This window comes from Otolemur garnettii, unplaced genomic scaffold (assembly GCF_000181295.1).
Source record: "Otolemur garnettii isolate 467f Iridium unplaced genomic scaffold, OtoGar3 scaffold00011, whole genome shotgun sequence".
NCBI classification, from domain to species: Eukaryota; Metazoa; Chordata; class Mammalia; order Primates; family Galagidae; genus Otolemur; species Otolemur garnettii.
The window spans coordinates 23806526-23829058 of record NW_003852406.1 but is presented as its reverse complement, the minus strand read 5'-3'; the positions used below and the strand labels follow the sequence as shown (position 1 = coordinate 23829058).

Sequence of the window (22533 nt, the reverse complement as noted above, 5' to 3'; positions counted from 1 at the left end):
CCTTGGGTGGTGATTCTGGGGTACGTGCTACACTGACTCCCTGAGGTCCCCAGCAGGCTTGGTTCCCAGTGCCCACAGGGGTCACTGGCTTGATAATGCACCTGTATTGGGGACCTTCCCTCCTTGTCTCACTCTGCCTCTTCCCTGCTGTTTCCAGCAGTAGGATCACCTGCCAAATGAACCACTGGCTCCTGGGTCCTTGGTTCAGGATCTGTGTCTCAGTGAACCTAAACCAAAGCAGGGACTCTCTGAGATCTAGTGATCAGCGGTCTCAAGGTGCCCCCAGTAAACAGTGATGGCTTTCACAGTGCTGGCTCCTGTAATGTCCTCCAGTACAAACACACATACACACATAAACACACACATGGTCAACGGCCACAGCTCTGGGTGAGGGGTCCACTTCCTAGAACTAATGTTCAGCACTGCTGTGTGAAGTCGACCCAGTCACTCTAGCTGGCCTGCAGTCTCCTAATCTCTAACCAGAGCGGCCAAGTCCCTCGGTCCCTTCTGGTTCTAAGATACCATAACGTAAAATATATCTGCATGAGTTCAAGTGTTTAGGGAGAAAAAAAAAAATCACAGTACTCTCTGTTGATGTGTTTTTCAGAAAATTCTAGTCTGTGTGGCTCCAGTCATCAGGATGAGAAGTCAGGGAGGTGCCCCTGGATGAGGAAAAAGTGAATGCCTGGCGATCTCACAAGGTCATGACCAGGTGGGAAGGGTGTGGGGACCGGGGAGCAGGGAGTAAGGGAAGCCAGGGAAAGAGGCCAATTTGTAAACAAGAATGGAAGTGACAGGGCCTTTGGGGGGCACAGCCAGTAAGTTTCAACCAACACTATCTGGTTGCAGGGTAGGAAGGGATGGGGATTTAGGGAGCAAAACAAACCAAGAGACCAAGATCTACATTACAAAGACTCTCAGAGTAGGATGGTATCACCAGTGTGGCTGAGGAATTAAGAGGGACTCCCAGCCCCACCCTTTAACAAGTTGCATTTAGTAAGTTACTTATCTAACCCCCAAATGAGATAATAATCCCCGCCACAGAGGGCCCTGGTGGACATCGCATGAGAATACCTATCACATGACTGCAAAGTACATGCTCAGTAAACACTGGTGTTGGAATCTCTTGGCTGATCTTGAATTGAGGAAATAAATGTTCGTCACCTCTGACCACAGATTTCTCAATACTCAAGAAGGGGGTATTTGTACACACACCAATTTCAAAACCAGTTTGCATTTTTATTTGATTAAATCCCTGAAAAAAGAACACACGCACAAAATCCAAACCGCACACCGTTACAGAGTAACTGTGCCTTGAGGGTGCTTGACTTCACTATTGAATTTCAGCAGGAAAAAAAAAAATTCTAAAACAAAACCAAATGAAATGGTTTACTTGCTGCTTTTATTATGATCTTATCCAGTTATTCCTCTCCCTGGACCTCAGATTTCCGGTAACTAAAATCAAGGAGGGCTGGCCCAGAGGTATTATTTGAAATGTACTTTCAGGTCATCGGCCTACTTCAGTGCTAGGAGTCCCTGAGAAGGCAGAGACATGGGCCCTGCATGAGGTCCCCAAAGTGTCACTTCTGTCTGCTATTGTCATACGGTGTTCTCAGCACCTGAAAAGCCAGCTCAGAGCCTCTAACCCTTAGTGACACCCTTGCTTTTCTTCAGCTGTCAATAAATTAGGGGATATTTCCCCCCTCGTTACCATTTCTCTGTAATTTATTTCCTGTGGTCTCAGAGGTTCATTCAGGGCTCAGGAAAATCTGCCTGTTAATCCCTCCTCAAGTTCAATGTTTGTTTGCAATTTTTAAAAAAAATTTCAGATTAATATGAGAGTACAAATGATTAGGTTACAATGTTTGCACTGTTAGGTAAGGACCCTGTTGCAGTTATGTCCTGCACCCAGGAGGTGTGCCATATACATTGTGCCCATTAGGTGGGAGCCCCCTCCCCCCGCCCCCCTCCCTCCCTGCCCCCTCTCCCAACTTGAATTGAATCGGGGTTTTCTCTTCTGTGGCTCTATATTAGATAGTCTACTGGCTTCAGATTAGTATTGAGTGGACTGGATACTTGTTTTTCATTCTTGTGATACTTTACTAAGAAGAATGGGTTTCAACTCCTTGTTTGTTTGCAATTAAACTTACAAGAGAGTCTCTCAAGCAGAAATCAGAGAGATAAGGTCTCTCCCACCACTTCCAACATACCCTTCAAGGCTTAGCTCAAGCCCTATCTCCCCTGTGACATTCCAGCCTGCTAAAGTCTCTCACGTCTCTAAATCATTTCAATAAACCGGCACCCTGTAATTAGCACCTTATTATCTACTTTGCAAAGTTCTAATTGTCTGCATCACATAAATGAGCAGTGGCTTCTATGGGAGTGGACTGTCTTTCACTGATTTGGGCAAGCCGCCCAGCCTAGCATGGGCGCTGAAATCAGACTGGGGGTGGGGAGGGGTTCACTTCTGGCTCTGCTTTTAAGACTGAGCAATTTTATGTGGGCATATCTCTGATGCAGATATAATGGACATCAGGGATTTTAACCTATTAAGTATCCCTTTTCCTGGAAATTTCTACTCTGATGTCACTTTGTGATCCTGGCAGGCTGCACCCACCACCCCACTCCAGGTTGTACCCAGGACTTTAGCTGACACATCTATGTTTTTATCTTCACTCTTTCAGGGATAGGCATGTGACCCAAGTCAGCTCAGTGAGAGTTAGCTCTAGGAATTTTCTGGCACCGCAGCCACAATTCTTTTATTCAAGATTCCAAAATCCAAAAAAGCTTAAAAACCTAAGCATTTGGGTGGTGGCTTTTTTTTTTAAAGTTCGGTGTTGAGACTCATTTGGTAGCAAAACATGACTTACCTGATGTGACACTATAAATAACAGTCTCTATTCATCCCACTTAGTTAACTATTCAAAATTTTTATCCTGGATATATTATGTATTTGAAACCTACTGGGAGTGTTATGTAATTCATAATATATGTGTCATATTACCCTTCTAATATCCAAAAGAATCCAAATTGTGAAACACACTTCTGGGCCCCAGGTTTGGGGACAATGGGATGTGAATTTGTACAGACGTTCTGCATCTGCACGTGCCCTTCCCTCTGCCTGCAAAATTTACCTCCCCCCACACCCCCACACCCAATCTTCCTCAACTTACAAACTCCTGCTTAACCTCTATGCCCCACCTGAATGTCCTCTCCTCTGTGAGGCAGTCCCTGACTTTCCTCAGCAGAATTAGCCATGCTGTCATCCAGGTTCTCAGGGCACTCCATCCACACACACATCAGTTTCCAGGCTGCACTGTGGTCCTCTCTGTGTACAACAGCCCCCTCATCGGGCTCCTAGGCACAGGGACCATTCTTTGAATCTTTAGTTTTTAGCATAATAATACCTAACATAGTAAGAGTGGCACCTTATCTCTATAACCTCCCTAAGAGGAAGACATAGGCAGAAACATCACAGAATCATTGGAAGCATACATTTCTACTTTGTAAATTGTGAAAAGGTGTCTTGGCTCTAATCTCTTCTGCGATGCCTCAAAAACTGTATTTTAGAAAAGTAAAATGAATAAAACTAAGTGCATTTCATTTTATTTTGTTTTTGAGACAGGATTTCACTCGTTTGCCCAGTCTGGAGTGTTGTGGCATGAGCAGAGCTCACTGAAGCCTCAAACTCCTGTGCTCATATGATCCTCCCTCCTCAGCCTCCTGAATAGTTAGTGCTATAGGTATGCACCATCATGCCCTACTAGTTTTTTTGTAGAGACAGGATCTCACTATGTTGCCCAGGCTGGTCTCAAACTCCTGGCCTCAAGTGCTGGGATTATAGGTGTGAACCACTGTGCCTGGTCTCACTGCATGTTAGAATTGGCTGAATGAGATCTCAGTGAAGACATGGAGATTCCCACCTCCTGCCAGCAGGTCAGGGCTGCCTCACACACCTGAGTTGACACCGCTGAGGTCTGGCATGCAGCAGGGCCTAATCCTCATTTGCCACATTGGATAAGGAGTTCACTCACTAGTTGGATACATTTACGTGAGATAGGAGCAGTAACTGGGAAGAAGGAGACCCTGGCTGAACAGCAACCCTTTTTGAGGCTGGCCAAAGCCATATCTACTAACAGACATACTCTGAAACATGAAAAATTGCAAGTTAAGTACTTGGAATTGGGTTTTTGGACCAAACAAAAATATGTGGCCATTTTTCTCTCTGCTTTCTACTTCAGTGTGCTTTCTATATCCAGAATAAAAGCCAACATGATTAAGTGTTATTTGGCTTCATCATTACGGTGTGTATTTGGCTTTAAGCCTTGGCTTAGAATTCTATTCATTATCAAAATGCTTCATAATTAGAGGGCTCCCTTCATCTGACAATCCCAAAGTGCTTACATAGAGCCCTTAGATCTTTTCTATGGCATTTAGGATTGCAATTGCCTTTGAATGGGTTTTCCAGAGCACTTAGAAAACACGGTTCCAAATGAGCTGCCTCCAGGGTGAGTCTTTGGTACCCAAGGCTCCCATTGAAGATTCCTGGAGTGGTTTTGCTAGTGGGTTCCCCAGAGAGACTCTACGGGCCTCTAGTCTCTGACAAGCGTCCTCATCAGTCATGACAAAGCTGCTCTGCTCCTGTCTGACGTGGAGGCTCACTAACCCAGGGCTGCAGAGTGTGCGCAGTGCTGTGCATCACAGGAGTGTGTGGGATGTAAGAGCTGGTTTCTCAGCAGCAGGTGCTCACAGGCTCCCTGGGAGATGTTTATGGAGGAAGTGAGTAAGAGAACAACTGAGGTCAAACTGGATGCAGGGCTGGACATGACCAAATGTGCCAGAGCACAGGGCATTCCAGACCAGACCCACTGTGCTCTGGTGTCCTAGAAGAGGTGGGACTTGGAAAAAGCCAGGAGCAGGACGGGGGATGAAATGGACACAAGGTCACTACAGGCCCTGGAAGTTCTCAGGTTCCTGCTTCCAGTGACAAGAGAACGTGAGGTCAGGATGATCTCTGTCTGTGTCATTCACTGACACAGTACATCAATCACTTGAAGAGTGCCTGGGTGGCGCCCATCGCTCAGTGGGTAGGGCGCCAAGCACATACACTGAGGCTGGCAGGTTCAAACCCAGCCCAGGGCCAGCTAAAACAACATGACAACTGCAACAACAACAACAAAAATAGCTGGGCACTGTGGCAGGCGCCTGTAGTCACAGCTACTTGGGAGGCTGAGGCAAGAGAATCACTTAAGCCCAAGAGTTCGAGGTTGCTGTAAGTTGTGACACCACAGCACTCTACCCAGGGCGATAGCTTGAGATCCTGTCTCAAAAAAGAAGAAGAAGAAGAAGAAGCGTGCCTGGCACACAGTGGACTCTGCTCTCCATAAACAATACAGTGAATAGTGGCAGTGGAGACACGGCCCTTCCCTTTCCCTGCCTTCACACCCCCTTCCAAGAGACCCAGATGGTTAATGTCCAGATCGAACCATCACTGCAGGATAAGCATCCTCGGGGAACAAACTGGATGCAGCTGAGGTCTCTTACAAATAGCTCTGAACACTTTTAATGTATCTGATTTAAAGCCACAAATACTCTTTAAAGTAACCCTAAGCTTTCATTGCCCAAAACTCTCAGATGCCACGACCAGGCCTGTCAAAGATCGTGTTGCTTCTTTGACCTCCAACCCTGAGTGGAGCCACTGTGTGGTCCTGGCCAAGCCACATAAGCTCCCAAAGATTCATTTTCATCATATATAAAATTAGTGGGTTGAATTAGATTATCTCTAAGGTTCTTTCTCAATGATTCAAGAGACTGGAATTTGCTAGTTAACATGATTTTTTGGCTGTAGTAAAGAGAGAGTGTGTTTCTTTAAATTGTTATTGTACGATTCCTGGGTCCACCCTCTTGCTGAGAAAATCCCAGTTACCTCCCAGCCCCTTCTCCACCCAGTGGGAAGGCAGGGCCAGCTTGTAGCTTTAGGAATTCTGTTTTTGCGTTCTCCTTTCTCAGACACTCACCCTATGTTCCCATTTTCAAGTGTCCTAGATATTTTCTTCTTTCTCTCCCGTCAGAGACTTTGGCTCCAATTTGGTTAAGAGTTTGGAACCACATTTTGCTTTTTTGGGGTTTTTTTTGAGACAGAGTCTCACTCTATCACGTAGAGTGCCATGGCATCATCATAGCAACTTCAAACTCTTGGGCTCAAGGGATCCTCTTGCTTCAGCCTCCTGAGTAACTGGGACCACAGGTACCCACCATGACACCTGGCTAGTTTTTCTATTCTTAGTAGGGAGGGGGTCTCATTCTTGCTCAGGTTGGTCTTGAACTCCTGAACTCAGGTGATCCACCTGCCCCTGCCTCCCAGAGTGCTAGGATTATAGCTGTGAGCTGCCATGCCAGGCCTCACATTTTGGATTCTTGACTGTAAGCCTCCCCTCTCTAGCATCCCTTGTTTTTCTTTTTAGTCTTAGATACTTCCCCCCACCCCATTCCCATTCCCTCTCCTTCTTCTCCCTTTATATTCTCCTTTACTTGGCAAATTCCCCCCTCACAGCTTTACACACTTCCCCTGGAGAAGCAATCTTTCTCCATTAGGCTCAAAGGTCAATTTATTTTTATTCTAGAACAATCATGGCCATCCATTGAGCATTTACTCTGCACCAAACATGTTAAGGAAATCATCTCCTTAGTCTTCACTAAGACTCTGTGATATTGACGTGACCATCCCATTTTAAAGCTCAAGAAAATGATGCTTAGGGAAGTGACCCAGCCTCCCTGAGCAAGAATGTGGAGAACCAGACATTCAAGCTCAGATCTGTGTGCCTCAAAGCCCAGGGGTCTTCTTCACTGTGCGAAGGCCATTAACACTAAACAGGGGTTTATGATGTGCACTTGTGGTTTAGTGGTTCTTTGTAGATTCAGGAATTTTAAAGTTGGAACAGACTTAAGAAATCATTTAACTTAAGTGACTTCTAGTAGACTCAAGAAATATAAGAATATACCCACACAGAAGAATGATATAATTACGTGGAAGAATGCACATCTAAATATGCATCTATATTTATAATACAAATAGAAAGTATATCTTTACAAGCTTCCATGGAACACTTACAAAAATTAGTATATTTGGCCACAAAACAAGCCTTAATGCTTTTTTTTAAGTCTCAAATTGTATTATGTGTAATATGAACCCCGAACCAACTCTCATGCATTATCTTCCTCAATGCGTACTTGATGTTCTATGCAAAAGAAAAAAATCATTTGCCATTATCTGAATCTCCTATGCCCTTAACCCTTCCCAAGCTCATACTGTCTTCATTAACATTGTTTCTGAGACTTGCAATGCTTCTTTCTAATATCTATGGAACTCCTAAGCATTCTTCAATCCCATCTTAAATGTTATTTTCTTCATAAGGCTATTCTTTGTCTCACAAAAGGGCATAATATATTTATTAGAGTAATTTATATCTTAGACTTCACTAACCTATTTGTTGACGTCTGTCTTTAGAGGGTAGATATGGTCTCCCCTTCTTATGAACTCCATAGCTCATAGCACAAAAACACACAGAACAGCATGCATTACACAGTTGGATTCAGTTCGGGATTGCTTATTTTGCCTTGGTGCAATATAGGAACATAAAAACTGCATATAGGCAGATTTCAGTACATTCTAATACAAACCACTCTTTTACATCAGTTATTCTTTTTTGTCCTTTAAATATGCCTGGGTTGAAATTTCAGCATTCTTTCTGTCAGTTCATATTAACTTTCTAAGCTAAAGTAAATAAATTTACTGAATATGCTGAATCAGCGAACAAGGATTTCTAAGTTAAAAAGTTATTATTTTTAAAGCAGAAATGTCTAATTGAGTATGCATGCTAACAGCACAGTATAAGAAAATGGGAAAGGAAAAAAGAACACCCACTGTAGCATCAGCTTTTAGACTAAATAATGTCCCCATTTATAAAATGGGACTTTCTATTAAGGCATGCAATAGTTTCTTTATAAGTAATTTTCTCAAAAAGTACAAATAGAATTTTGTTTGAGCTTCTATGTATTTGGGCTCCTTTATAACATGAGCTGCAGAAAAGGAAAGTTAAAAGAAGGCTCCAAAGGTCAGTCACTTTTTCATTTTTATAGATCTTTGTTATTATCCCCATTTTATAGATAGGGAGGCAGAGGTCTAGAAAAATTATTGTATTTGCCTAACAAACATTTGTTGAGAGAAAACAGAAAAGGAGGAACACAAGGATGAAAGGATAAAAATGACTCTTACTAAGGGTCAAGATGGCAGACGGAGCAAAAATACTTGTTTCTCTCTTTCATTCCCCAAATTCCATTCAAATGATAGAAAGGATACACATGTTGTTGCAAGTATAAAATAAGAAAGAATATGAACAGCAATTAAAAATCCTGAGGAATTTCTGGATATTGGAAAGTTTATGCTGGCAAGAAACCACAGCAGAAGAAACCACCAAAGCAGACTATACACAGATGAAAAAAATTCTAAACTCAGAAACCACAGGTACAATGAGAAGGAGGGGCCAAGTGGTCACCAACATCACAGATAGAACTGCAGGAAGAACAGTGAGGTCAGCCCCACCCCACACCCTCCACAGGCCAGGAAAGCTGCTAATGGGAGACACTGTCCTCAAGTACTGATAGATGAAGCAGACAAACATTAGTAAAGACACAGGAGACTTGAATAATATAATCTACGGCCTCAATTGGACAGATATGCAAAAGTCCTTGTACCTAATTATCAGGAATAGTCACCCCAATAAACATTTTTTCCAAGCACGCTTGGAATGTTTACAAAGACTATTCAGATACTAAGCCATAAAGCAAGTTTTACCAGATCTCAAAAATCAGTCTATAGGTACTGCATTCTCTGACCACAATAAAATCAGGTTAGAAATTAATTTGAGATTAAAAAACCCCACCAAAAATCCTTCATACTTTAAAAAATATAACTAAGTAATGAATTGGTCAGAGAAAGTATCATAATGATAATTTTTTAAAATACTTAAGACTGAATAATAAAAATATATCAAAACTTTAAGAGATGCAATACATGTGGTATTATAAGAAAAATTATGATCTTTAATATTTATATTAGAACAGATGAAAGGCCAAAAACTAATGAGCCAAACATAAATTTTAAAAGTGAATAAGGTTTTAAAAAAATGACTAAATAAACCCAAAGAAAGTGGATGGAAATATAAGAGCAAAACTGAATGGAACAGAAAACAAAGCTTCAATGCAGAGGATCAACATGGCTGAAAGTTGATTTTTCATGGAGACTAATAAAACTGATCGGATTTTAGCAGTAATAGTCAATAAAACAGAAGGCACAGATGAACAATATTAGGAAAGATAATTAGGGGGTATAACAAACATATTTATATTCATAAACTGGAATGGACTTTCCAATATTTTCCAACAATAAACAGAAAGACTTAATTTCCCTATAACTATTGAATAAAATATAATTAGTGATTTAAAATTTCCCCATAAAGGAAAAACACAGCAGGCCTTGCCAACTTTTTAGGGGACTTGCTAGGAATAGATTATAATAATTTTATATATAATCTTCTGGAAATTAGAAAATAAGGTAATATTCTGAAATGAATTTATAAGATTGGTATAGCCTTGTAACAAGACAAGAAAGGACAGTGTAGGAAAGAAAAATCTTAAGGCCACTTTAGAATATACATTTTTTAAATCCTCTTAAAAATAGTTATGTGGTAAAATTAACTTAAAAATTTAATATAGCATAACCAAGTTGGATTTATCCCTGGAATGCAAGGATGGTTTAACATTATACAATCAATTTTTGTAATTTATTACACTCACAGATTGAAGGAGGAAAACCAAATGATCATCTCAATAGACAAAGAAAATGCATTAGATAAAATTCCACACCTATTCATGATTAAAAAAATAAATCTTTTACCAGACTAGGAATAGAAGAGGGCTTGTCAAACCACTAAAGTATAAAACCAAAAACTTCAAGCAAACTTTATTTTTAAAGACAAAATGTTAGAAGCATTCTTTTTAAATCAGTAATAAAATAACACTAACACTTTACTGGAGGTTCTAGTCAGTGCAAAGGTTAAGAAATAGAAGTTATAAGAATTTTAAAAGAAGGAAAAGCCAAAAGGATCATTAAACAGAAATAAAACACATAAGAATTGGAAAAGGAAAAAAATCAAAATGGTCATTAATCACAGATTACATAATTATGTGTTTAGAAATCACAAAAGTTCCAACATAAAATTGACTTACATTAATAAGAGACTTCAGAAAGTTGCTAGGCAACAAACAGAAATAATGTTATAAAATATATATATATATATAACTCATGATAATAAAAATACAACCAAGTAGCTAGGAATATTAAGATGTGTAAGACCTTTACATAGAAAAATCATAAAATTTTAGTGAAAAACTTCAAAGAAGACCTAAATAAACATAAAGCTTATACTGTCTTCATGGATAGAATGGCTCAAAACTAGAATCATGTTAGTATCCTCATGTTGATCTATAGATTCAATACAATTCTATTAAAAATTTCCAAAGGATTTTTAAAGAAAAATTGATGAAAGCCCAGGCACAGAGGCTCATGCCTATGATCCTAGCACTCTGGGAAGAAGGAGGCAGGAGATTCCTTGAGCTCAGGAGACTGGCTTGAGGAAGAGTGCCACCCCTATCTTTAATAAAAATATCAAAATTAGCTGGGCACTGTGGTGGGCACCTGTAGTCCCAGCTACTTGGGAGGCTGAGGCAGGAGGATTGCTTGAACCCGGGAGGTTGAGGTTGCTGTGAGCTAGGTTGATACAATGGTACTCTAGCCAGGGTAACAGAGGGAGACTCTGCCCCCTCCCCAAAAAACCCCAGAAAAATTGATGAGATAACTTGAAATTTGCAAGGAAGAGCAAATATCTAAGAAGAGCTAAGATGCTCTGAAAGAAGATGGTGAAGAAACTTGCCCTACACAGATAAAGATTTATTGTAAAGCCACAGTAATTAAGAAAGTGCATTACTGGGGCAGAGATACACAGAAGACCAATGGGGCAGATACACAGGCCAGAAAAGACACACATACATAGTACAGTTTATATGGAACCTTGACGTTGGACAGAACTGTACTGTAAATTTGCTGAAAGAAAAAGACCATACAATAAATGGTCCTGCAGCATTTGATCACCAAGAAGGGAGGGAAATGGAAATTAGATCACTTAATGAAAAATGAAATTAGGTCTCTTATTTGTACTATACAGAAAAATTAGTTCTAAGTGTATTAAAAACTTAAGTGTGAAATGCAAAACTTCAATAATATTATAAAGAAATACAGGAGAATCTCTCTGTAACTTTTGGGATCAATAATTTCTGAAAATGTATTAACATAAAGAAATAAAACTGATAAATTGAAATGCACTAACACTGATAAATTAAAATATATTAACATAAAGAAATAAAACTGATAGATTGAAATGCACTAACACTTTAGTTTAGCAAAAGACACTATAAGATTTCAAACACAGCAACAAACTGGATATTACATGGAATAACAAGCAAAGAATTCATACTCAATATATATATATAAAGTTCTTAAATCAGTAGTGAACAAGCAAAGGACCACATTTATTCATACTTCATCTGTCACCAGGCTGGAGTACAGTGGTGCTGTCATAGCTCACTGTAACCTCACACTATTGGGCTCAAACAATCCATCTTCCTTAGCTTTCCTAGTAGCTAGGACCACAGGCTCAAGCACATGCCACTGTACCTGGCTCATTATTTTTAAACATTTTTTGTAGAGATGGGAATCTCACTATTTTTCTCAGGCTGGTCATGAACTCCTGGCCTTAAGTGATCCTGGTGTGACCTCCCAAAGTGCTGAGCCATGGTGCCAGGCCAAAGAACCAAATTTAAAATGAGGAATAAACACGAACAGGCATTTCACAGAAGAGGAAACAGGAATGGTCTGTACACATAAAATAATTATTCTACAGCAGGAAAATGTCAATTAACACACACTGATGCAACTTTATATCTAATACAGCAATAAAAGATAAACTGTCTGATAATACCAAATATTGGAAAGGAGCAGAATCATTGAGAACTTTTGCACTGTGCTAGTGGAAATGAAAACTGATACAACTGCTATAGAAATCAATTTCACATTATCTTGTAGAGTTAAACAAACACATTCTCTATGGCCCAGTAATTCAACACTCTGCACATATACTATATGAGAAGACGTGTTCCAAAATGTTCATAGCTACATTGTTTATAATGGGGAAAAAGCCTGGGAGGTACTCAAATGTCTATAAACAGGAGAAAAGATGATATACATTTATGTAGTGGGTGGAATACTATGTGGTTGTGAAAATGAATGAACCTGTGCTATATGCATTATCATGTTATCATAAAAAAGTTAGGACACCATGCGTTATCATAAAAAAGTTAGGACACCATGTTTATACAACTCAAAGCCAAACAATATATTCTTTAGAGACATATACACATATAATTATAAATAAAAAATATATTATATAAATATAATAATATATTATAAAAAGCAATAAAGTTAAACCCATAAATATAAAATAATATATAATATAATAATACATTATAAAAAAATAATAATATATCATAAAGTTAAAACCATAAAATTCAAGATAAAGAGGGGAGAGAAGTAGGAAGGATGGGAGTGGGGAGTAGCACCGAGTATTAGGAATTGATTTCTTTAGTTGGGTGGTGGCTTCATAAGTTGTTGGTTTTACTACTTCACTTCATTACTTGTTTATATATTATATATATTCTGCATATATTAAATATTATACTTTTTTAACAACTAAAAGAAACAGTTAAAAAAAAAAGGACTCAAAGACCATCTTTTCAACAACTGGATGGATAGTTTTATGATTGAGTTCAACAAAAAGTTAATTCCTCTCTTGTTTAAACTGTTTCAATGCATACAACAAAAAGGAAAGACTTTTGAATGGATTTTACCAAACTAACTCTAGTTTAGTATACTAACAGCCAATAGTACTTATTCAAAAAGAAGAAAAAAATTAAAATAAAATATTTGGCAATCAAATCTAGTACCAAGTTTAATTAATAAATTACCACAATTAGGATAGTTAATGCCAGGATTGCAAATAGTTCAACATTAAGAAATCCATAATATAATTCACTGCATAAGTAGATTAAAGTTTGAGAAAACTCATGAGCATTTTGATGAAGGCAAACAATGTTTAATAAAATTCAACAACTACTTTTGATAAAAACTTATAATAACTTGGTATGGTTTATTTACCTAAAACATCTGACAGGTATTACCCTTAGTGATGAAATATTAGAAGCATTCCCATTTAAGTCTGGAGACAAGAATCCCTTTTCAGTTCTCAGATTCAGCACTATATTGTGGAAGTCCCAGCAATTACAGGCAGACAAGAGGCAGAAACAAAAAGCACAGGTACCAGAAAAGAAGAAAAAGCCCACTACTATTTGCACATTGTGGGCAAACACACACATAAACTGCCCACCCCCCACACATATGCATACATCCTTTTGTTTATAAATGTGCAGGCAGAGATCTACAAGGACACACGCCAAATTGTTAACGATTTCATCTGGGGAGAAAAGAAGGGGAGGGGAGGGAGTGAGGGTAAAGAAGGAACCTTTAACTTTCATTCTCTGCATTTGTTTATTGCTTGAGTTTGTTTGTACAGCTTTCATAGTTGGAAAAAAATTCTTAAAGTCAAAAGTCATATGACTAGAAGCGATTGAGCCAAGGCTCAAACTGAGGTCTTACATTATCAAGTGAGCTCCATATAGATGATTTTTTATTTTTTTCATTTAAATTTTTTTTTTTTTAAATTTTTGAGACGCTGTCTCACTCTGTCACCCTGGGTAGAGTGCCATGGCATCATCATAGCTCACAGCAACCTCAGATTGTTGAGCTCAAGAAATCCTCCTGTCTCAGCTCCCAGGTATCGGGGACTATAGGCACCCACCACGATGCCCGGCTAGTTTTTCCATTTTTGGTAGAGACAGGGTCTTGCTCTTGCTCAGGCTGGTCTCAAACTCTTGAGCTCAAGCTGCCTCAGCCTCCCAGAGGGCTAGGATTACAGGCATGAGTACCTGCCAATTTTTAATTTTAGATGTCAGAAAAAGAAAGGTAGAGGCTAGGCATGGTGGCTCACGCCTGCAATCCTAGCACTCTAGGAGGCTAGGCGGGTGGATTGCTTGAGCTCAGGAGTCTGAGACTGGCCTGAGAAAGAGCAAGACCCTCTCTCTACTAAAAATAGTCAGGCATCATGGTGGGAGCATGTAGTTCCAACTACCTGGAAGGTGAAGGCAGGAAGATCATTTCAATCTACAAGTTTGAGGTTGATGTGAGCAAGGCTGATGTCATGACACCCCAGCCTGGGCAACAGAGTAAGACTCTGTCCCCTCCCTTATCCCCTAAAAAAGAAAAGAAAAAGAAAGGTGGATCCACTGAAAGTTGTGTACCAAGAATCAGCTATTAAGGTCATCACCTTGACCTTTTATTTCTATTTGTCACAGATATTATCCTAGGGATTAATAACTTGTTTTTTATAAAAGCTACTGCTGCTTACAAAGTAGCTCTACATTCATAATCTAATTTGATTTACTCCTTAGGAAATAATTTTAATATTCTCTCTCTCTTTTTTTTTTTGAGACAGAGCCTCAAGCTGTCGCCCTGGGTAGAGTGCTGTGGCATCTCAGCACAGTAACCTCCAACTCCTGGGCTCAAGCGATTCTCCTGCCTCCGCCTCCCAAGTAGCTGGGACTACAGGCACCTGCCACAACACCTGGCTATTTTTTGGTTGCAACTGTTATTGTTATTGGGGGGGCCCAGGCTGGATTCGCACCCGCCAGCTCAAGTGTATGTGGCTGGTGCCTTAGCCGCATGAGCCACAGGCGCTGAGCCATAATTTTAATATTCTATGAACAAGAAAATATCCTGCAATGGTGACCTAAATGACACATCATAAAAAGATAGTCTTAAAACTATAGATGTGGAATTCCTGGAACTTTCAAAGGCACAGAGAACAACTCCAACTCTCACAATGCAGCTGGCTGACAAATCTCCCGCTCCACCCCCTCACCATGTAAGCTTCTGAACTATGTGTTGTTTCAGAACATCTCATGTCCTTTCTTACTTCTGGGGCTCTATGGATGTTTTCCCTCTGCCTGGAATGTCCTCCCTCCCTTCTTCTTCCACATAAAATGCTTACCCATCCATCAGAAAAGAGTTAACATAGCAGACCTGACTGCTCCCCATTAAAAGGTCTACTTACAAGGTCGGCCTTTTGGAGAGGGTCCTATCATGCCCAGGACTGATGAGGGTGGCTCACTACGCCTCACTACATAGTACTGTCCAGACAAGAGTTTATGCTGAAACCTGTTTCTGGGAGTCTGGAATTTTGGTACGTGGCAGGCAGGGGGTGCTATGGGGTCAGCCCTAGTAAAGACCCTCAGGTTCTGAGATTCTAACAAGCTACCTGGCTGGCAACATGTCACATATGTTGTCATAACTCATTGCTAGGGGGCTTAAGTGCGTCTGGTGTTCCTCCCCGGGAGAAGAGCCTTGGGAGCGTCTGTCTGGTTTTCCCTACATTTTACCCTACAACTCTTCCCGTTGATGATTTTGCTCTGTATCCCTTGTCCAGAATGCCAGTATCACTGAATCACTGCAGATCACTGGACCTGGGGGTCGTCTTGAAGACCCCTGACATACAATCCTTCAAGTCTCACTTCAACTATGCCATGGTCTGTGGACGCTCTCTGCACCTTCCCATTACTCCTTTGCCTCTGCTCTTGCAATTAAAGAGTTACTCACTGCATGCTCATTAACTGTTTGCATTCCATGCCCACTGTAGAATGTAAGCTCATCAAAGATCTCCTTTTCCACCTTCCTTTTTTCAGCACAGGGTTGGCACACCCGGGGTGCCCTGGCAGTGGTAACTGTAGTAACAGCCAATAACTGCTGTTTACTATGTGCTTGGCACACACGCTAAGAGCTTTACATATAATATTGCATTTGATCCTTCCAGCCACCCTTCGGGTAGCTTCTATGACCATCCTCATTTTTAAAATGAAAAACAAAACAAAACCAGAGTGGCCATAGGTAGGTGTTAAATGAATGAATAAACCACTTACAGAACTTCATTTTAGCCCTGAAGGAATCATTTCACACAGGTGTATTTTATTATTATGGCTACGTAGGTCACTATGAAAGTTTTGAGACAGACTGTGTTGGGGTCCATTATTTCACTTCCAAGAAACAGAGTCAACAGTGTCCTTTCTGATCCACCCGTGCAAGCTGCAACTTGCTCAGCTTATGGGTGTTGCTGGGAGGGCTTCACTTGTTTCTCTCTGCATGTATTTTACGTTTCTTGACTTTTGTGTATCTCAAAACTTTGGTAACGAGCCATGTATTTACTCATGTATATTCAGCTCAGCACATGCCATGTGTGAGCTCCCGCTAGGATGTTATCTACTATATCACTTATTTATTACAAAGTGATTATTATTTTTCCTAGATAAGATATACTTACTGTACACAATTCAAGGTACCAAAGGTGTATAGTGAAACTTGACGCTCTCACCTACTTCCCTCCCCATCTTCTTACACATCCTTCCAGAGAAAACAAATATAGTAACACTTTTTACACAATGGTGGCATTTTATACATACAGTTCTGCAGTTTGTTTGTCTTACCTAACAGCACGTCCCGGTGGCTACTTCACAGCACAGGCAGTGCTACCTCTTTTTTCTTTTGTTTTTGGAACACCTGCACAATGTCCCTTGTGACTAGGACATTAGGTTAGAAACAGCCAAATGATAACAAGTGGCTTATAGAGCATTTTACGTACTTTGAGTAGATCTATGTGATAAAGTCTTAGCAATGCAAAAGCTGGGTCAAAAAGATATTTATCATTTACTTATTTTTAATGCAAAAATCAAAATATAACCGAGATACCGTAAAATGTGCTTTTTTTTTTGCAGTTTTTGGCTAGGGCTGGGTTTGAACCCGCCACCCGTGGTATATGGGGCTGGTGCCCTTCTCCTTTGAGCCATGGGCACCACCCTAAAATGTGCTCTTTTAAAGGATATGCTCAATGGTTTTCAGGAAAGTCACAAAATCATGTGACCATCAAGAATAATTCTAAAACATTTTCGTTGCTGCAAAAAGAAAACTGGTACCTATTGGCAGCCAAGGTATTTATTTTTAATTTTGACAGGCTTTGCCATATTGTGCCATCAAAATTAAAGTGAACATCTTTGTGACCCACTTCTAGGAATTGATCTCATCATAAAATATGGAACCTAATAGATTTCCAGTTGCTGCCTCCTCCATACATTTAAAATAGTTGTCTATTTTAAATTGCCCATGAACTGTATGGCCACCCCATATGACAGTGTCTCATTGCTCATCGGTCTTATCTAAGAAGGCAATTCCAAGTGCAGGGAAGAAAATGCAGGCCTCCCCCACCCCCACCCCAAACTATATTACTATCCTGCAAAGAGGCTGGACCGTGGCACGCTCCCCAAGCTGACAAATGTACCCAAAGCCCAGCCTAACTTGTAAAAGTCCTTTGCAGTCTGTCAGGGGCTGCCAAATCTGCACGAATGTACCAGGTTGCTCCCCTAACCTTGACAGGGCAAAGCCATTCTTGTGACCTCAATATTCTCAGGTTAACATTCCGGCAACCAGAAAATGGAAGAAAAAACAGCTCTTCTCAAACCTAGGCACTGACACCGTATCAGGTTGTTCTGTCCTTGGACATCAGTCACCAGCACTGACAGTGCCAGCAACAGGACGCCAAACAAGGCTTGCTTCCCTTCACACCCCTCCTCCCACCACCTGCCAGTCCCTGCTCATCTGGACAGACCTCACACCCCAGAAAACAGACTCTGTAAACTGCTACCCAGAGGTCTGCCCCCCGCCGAGAACACAGCCTACCAAGCACCCCTAGGTGTACGACGCTTTCTCCCCCTTTCTTCCTCTCCCTCATGTGTTTTTAGGAACATCCAAAGGGAAGATAATTAAAACCTGCAAGAAAACCAGCTGGCAGAGAAAAAGAAAATCTGAGTGACTTCGGGACGACGCCACATGTTCATGGCTAAGTTTTGTAAGGAACACGACAATAAAAAAAAAAAGAAAAGAAAAAAAGAGGCTCTCATAAATAAATGCCACATTCTTCAAAGCTCTATATAAACTACATTCTTTTTAAGGAGGGAGGGGGCTCCTCATACTCATGTTCCTTCCTCATCATTCCACTTCCAGTGAGGGGAAGGGATCCTAATTGTACAATTTCCCAGGAGCACGGGCACTGGGGAGCCCATGGCACAGAAACACAGGCACACGTACACACTGGGTGAAAGAAGGAAACTGGGAGAGAAAACAGTAAGCCCCAGAGGATCTTTATTCAGCACAGAACAGTGGGACCAAGGGGCAGGAGGGCAGGTATCTGTCCGCCTCCCATTGGGTTTCAGGCCGTTCCCTTAAGTGAAGACAGAAAGACAAAAGCTCTGCCTTCCTTTCCCGAGTGCCGAGCGAGTGCTGTCTGAACAGCATCAGGATTTGGGGGAGCCTGCGTAATCCCTCTCGTTTTTCATCTGCTTTGCTGATTGTCAGGGGAAGCAGAGCTGTTTGTCTCTCCACATGTGACACAAGGCTCGGGGCACACGCATTCCACCGCGGCTTCCCCACGAGCCAGCTGCGTGCAGGTAACTGAAGCCCACCCTCCACCTTGCTGTTAATAGGCGTGATTGGCACGGCACGGAGGGGCCGCCGCAGCGCTGCGATTTGCTTGGTACGGACGTCTCCCCAGACCACATGTGCTTGCAGCAGTGACAGAAATATTTTCCATATGAGTTCCCCTCTCGCCGGCTTCAGTGCTCCAGGCTGAGCAAGGCCAGCCCATTTGTCATTTACTCTACACAGTAAAAAATCAACAGGGAAGCTGCGAACTTCAACTACAACTAGAGGGCAATGGTCTGCCCTCAGCTTCCAGCATCACTCAGCCACTCAGTTCCTGCGGCCCCCATTCAAGAGCTCGATTCCCTCACAGGCCCAGAAAATACCTGCGGAGCAGAGGACATGGGTAACTAATAGGTGAAAAGCCTACAACAAATGACCCACTGCCGCACGCCTGGGAACCGCATGTCTATTTTGAACAGAGCAACAAGCCTGCTGAAACGGCAGCTGGGTCTGGGAGGGCTCTCACTTCACTCTTCTTAGAGAAGGGAAAGTAATTACATTAGGCTTTCAGCGCCTGCTTGGTCCCTGACAAGGCTAACAAAAGGCAAAAGCTGTGACAAGGCCTCGTGGCCTTTTTAGGAGACAGACTTTTCATTTGGCTTTTCAAAAAGGAAGATGGATGCAGGGGAAAGGCTGTCCTCTCATTACTCAGGCATCAGGGTTGTGCGTGAGAGGATGAGGGGACTTTGCTGCAGGCTTGTCTGCAGGTGAGGGTAGATACACAAAACCATTCCTTCTCTTTGCCTGCATTAAACACTGGTTCTGAGAGTTTTCAATGATGTTCAAAAATGTGCCCAGCAATCGTATGCGCTAAACCAGTAAGAATAAATCATCTTCATGGGCTTAAACATGCCTCCTACCTATGGTCAATCTGGGCACACTCCTAGCCCCGTGGTATATCATTATCATTCTTCAAAGCCGTGATAGAAAGTGAAGCACAGATTTTTCCAAGTACATCAACGCTAAAAAGGAGAAAGGGTGCAAAAGCAAGGAAGAAAAACAACTCCCTAAACACGCATATTCTTCCTGCCTCATTGGAGAAACATTCACAAAAGGTAAAAGTCCCTACTGGAATCTGACACACGGCGTTTCTTTCCCCCTGCAACGGCAGGAGAAAGGTGCATGCTACAGGCATCTGTCACCAAGGCCAGGCCAACTTCCTCGTGTGGCCACTGTACAGACAGGCTCAGAATGATATTTTTGAAACTACAGGATTCTTCAAGAAGAAAAGAAGTCTTCACACAAGAAAAGGCAAGACAAATCTAGAAAAGTAATATAAAGCATTACTCTCTACACACCGTAAAAACCCACCCCTGGTCTCTCTTGGTAGATAGAAGAGGAAATATAATGCTGACAAAAATACAACTTCTGACAAGATATTTTATTTGGCTTACCTCTCCCCCAGGTCTTGCTAACATTGCTGTTTGAACGTGGAGCAATGTTAATATCAGGTAGCTGACAAACATTATTACCCCAAGTTAGAACTACCCTAGAGGAGAAGTCCGTCTGCCAAGTGCTAACAGCTAGCAGATGCACTTGTGTCTCGGGATTCCAGCCCTGGAGTTCCGCTAGGCACGGCGCTGGTTCCCTGGGCTCTCCCTCACTGTACTACCCGGCGCTCCCAGCTCAGCCTCTGCTCTGAAGAAAACTGGTAAGCTGATCTCTTCATGTAATAACTTCTCCCGGCTGGGGGAGGGGACAGGAGCCAGCTGGGAGCTGGGGGGCTGCCTTTAACAGAAAGCAGAAAGGGGAGGGACAGAAATGATCAATGTGGAGTTCTGCATCTGGTCTCATTCATGAAAAGGGCTCTAAGGCAAGCACTCCACAGGCAGGGGACAGCCCCTGCCTCATCCACAGAGGCAGCAGGAGGCAGTGAAAGCTCCAGGCTGGGGGAGCTGGGAGACCAGGGGCACTAGCCTGCCAGGATCTGGGGCTGACAAGCTGTGTGTGCCTGGACAATTTGCCCTGTCTGGGCTGTGGTTGATTTTCTAACTGGTGCAGTCCAGGGTTGGGTGGATGACCTCTGAGTTCCCTTTCGATCTGATTTGATAGCTGCAGAAATCTAGGTAGTCAAAGGCTGCATTATCAAGGGCAGCTTCAAAGGGGAAAGAAGGCATAAGGGTGCTGTGTGTTTGTGCACTGACTGTATAGACATGAATGGATGGGAAGGAGCCACTATATCCCCCTTTTGCTGCATCCCTAGGTCACTATGCCTCACTCATAGCTGGAGGAATTACTGCAGACAATGTGAAAATAAGCGGGAACGTGTGAACCCCCAGTGTTAGTGCTGGCCAGTGCATCAAAATGCAGAATAGTGTCAAAGAAATAAGAGTTACCTCTGGGTAAACTCGGACTGACCATCAAGGTAGACCCTGGGGCCAGGGAGTGGGGGAGCAGGCTGGGGAAGGGGTCTTGTTAAACCCTACAGTCCACTGGAGACTCACCTTAAGGGGTCAACTCATATTCTGAAATAGCAAAGATCATGGTTTAAAATGGGTTGAAAGCCCACGGAGTATTGGATTTAGCCTAGAATGGGCACAAGGAACCATTCCAAAGCTGTTGGTGGCCACAGAGGATAGGACAACTGCATGGTGTGGGTGAGTATTTAACTCCAGTGAGCCCCAGCTGCCCTGCCTCAGAAACGGGGCAATGCTATCCAATGGTTATCACCACTATCAATGAGGTCACCTAGGCACAAACTTGGCATTCTTCCTGGCACACAGTAAGTACTAAAGATACAGGCTTTCTCTTTGATCTGAATTAAATGATCAGCACTCAGTTCCAGAAAGTAAATTAATAAACACTTGAAAAGCCTCAGGTTATGGGCACTTTCCTGCATTAATGAGGAAACCTGAAACCTAACTACAGTTTGCAGCCATCTCAGAAAGTTTATTATCACCAGTCACATGATAATTTATTAGAGGGAGGTTTTTTGAGTGGGGGGATTAGGGTGAGGGACTTTCAATCCCTTTTTACAGGGCTGAAAAAGAAAGAAGGTATGCCGAAGAGAAGGAATGAATTTCTTCCCTTATCCCTGCTCCCCCTTCCTCCTTTTGTATTCATTGTTAGTGTTCAGCTTTGGGTCTGTTCTGCTACCTAAGGGAAGGGTCACTGTTATCTATTCAATAACCTCACTAGAAATATAGGAGTTATTTATTTAAGACAGCCAAAGTTCTTGAAAGACCAGAGATGTTGTCTAGCCAGGGGCTGGGAAACTTTCTGTAAAGAGCCAGATGATAAATATTTTCCGTTTTACAGACCATATGGTCTCTTGTGGCAATGATTCAACTCTGCCATTATCGCACAAATGCAACCATGGACTTTACACACATGAATGGGCATGGCTGTGTTCCAATAAAACTTTATTTATAAAAACAGGCAGCAGGCCAGATTTAGCAGTAGTTTGCTAACTCCTGGCCTACACACCTCCCAACTGTCCTTCAAGCCTCTGTTATCTTGTGACCTCTTTATATACTGCAAGGCCTCTAGAAATATCACCAGTGGTCCCTGTGTCATAAAATTCAGTAATTAATATTTCAGCACTTATCCTATTTTACTTCTCTGTAGCATTAACCATGTCTCCCTTTAAAAAAGTATTGGGGGGCTGGGCACAGTGGCTTATACCTATAATCCTAACACTCTGGGAGGCTGAGGCAGGTGGATTGTGTGAGCTCAGGAAACCAGCCTGAGCAAGAGTTAGACAGTGTCTCTTAAAAAAAAAAAAA

The 22533-nt window shown here is 41.8% G+C and overlaps 1 protein-coding gene across 2 annotated transcripts in view; it reads right to left on the bottom strand.

Moving 5' to 3' along the window:
• Positions 1–22533, bottom strand: part of THSD4 (thrombospondin type 1 domain containing 4) — a 590530-nt gene that overhangs the window by 195014 nt on the left and 372983 nt on the right. Inside the window, exon 1 of one of the 2 annotated variants that reach the window (XM_012801852.2) lies at positions 20203–20274. The exons of the other annotated variant lie outside the window; for it this stretch is intronic. Coding sequence (XP_012657306.1) covers positions 20203–20274 — 72 coding nt within the window. Of the gene's footprint in view, positions 1–20202; positions 20275–22533 lie in introns of those variants that run through there. 2 annotated transcript variants of the gene reach the window in all.